The 1,008-nt window shown below is 33.3% G+C and overlaps 1 protein-coding gene across 1 annotated transcript in view; it reads right to left on the reverse strand.

The window, feature by feature from the left end:
- LOC119585799 (RING finger and CHY zinc finger domain-containing protein 1-like) overlaps positions 1–1,008 on the reverse strand; it is a gene marked incomplete in the record, with an annotated part of 6,679 nt that overhangs the window by 365 nt on the left and 5,306 nt on the right. The window contains 3 exon segments of the mRNA XM_037934521.1: positions 129–225; positions 451–546; positions 715–897. Coding sequence (XP_037790449.1) covers positions 129–225; positions 451–546; positions 715–897 — 376 coding nt within the window.

Below are 1,008 nucleotides of genomic sequence, written 5' to 3' on the forward strand. Positions count from 1 at the left end.
ATGTACTTAATCTAACCACATCAATGTTCAACATCATCAGCAATAACCATAAGAAATTAAAGAATACACATACATGGAAACAATGAAGAACTCAAGTACTATTAATGTTTAAGCACATGAAAACTTACATTGTCTTCTGAAGAGTCCTCCTTTGCCCCTAACAGTATTGTAAGAGCCACATTCTAGACACTTATGGCCCAACACATGAAACAACGTCAATGATTCCTGTGGCATAATAAAAAAAAAAGACGTTACTAAACTATTATCTTAAAAATATTTACAAGAGTACTAGTTTTTTCTTTTTTCAAAACTGCTATTAATAAGACTAGCATCACTTCTTTCTTCTAATATCTAATAAAACTGCTAATAATTACATAAAAAAATAAAAGCAAACATTGATCAAAAAGTGAAAACTCCAGTCTGAAGGAAACTCAAATGCCATATACATACCTTGTGACAATCCCGACATAGAACATAACAGTATAGGTCCCTGTATTCCTTTGGCATGGGTGTATCTGCTATTTCTTCATCCAGTGACTTCCACAGCTGTAAAAATATCATCAAAATGTTTAGCACGTAAAAGCATATAATAAATAGAAACACTATACAAAGGCTTCTTTAAAATATGAATTAAAATTTAACAAATAATTCACAAACCAGAAATACCCATCCCCAAAACATAAGAAAATACAAGAGAGGGAAAGGCACACTTACATCATTCATTTTCATCATGGAAGTACCACATGTTGGGCAGGCATAGAACCCTGCTTTTATGAGACTATGGAAACAGGGTCGATGGATCAGGTGACCACATGATGGTACATGAGAAACGATGCGTGATGTATGAATATCCTCTAAACAGACAGGGCAGTTGGCCTTGCTGACTTTAACGATGCACTGCAAAAGCAAATTTATTCGTTACTTCCATGTTATTGAAAAGAAAGTCTTCTTGTATACTTCATGGTGGTAACCTCAAATTATAAATATACTGACCAATATAAACTATTT

The sequence above is a fragment of the Penaeus monodon genome, chromosome 20 (genome assembly GCF_015228065.2).
Source record: "Penaeus monodon isolate SGIC_2016 chromosome 20, NSTDA_Pmon_1, whole genome shotgun sequence".
In the NCBI taxonomy this organism is placed as follows: domain Eukaryota; kingdom Metazoa; phylum Arthropoda; class Malacostraca; order Decapoda; family Penaeidae; genus Penaeus; species Penaeus monodon.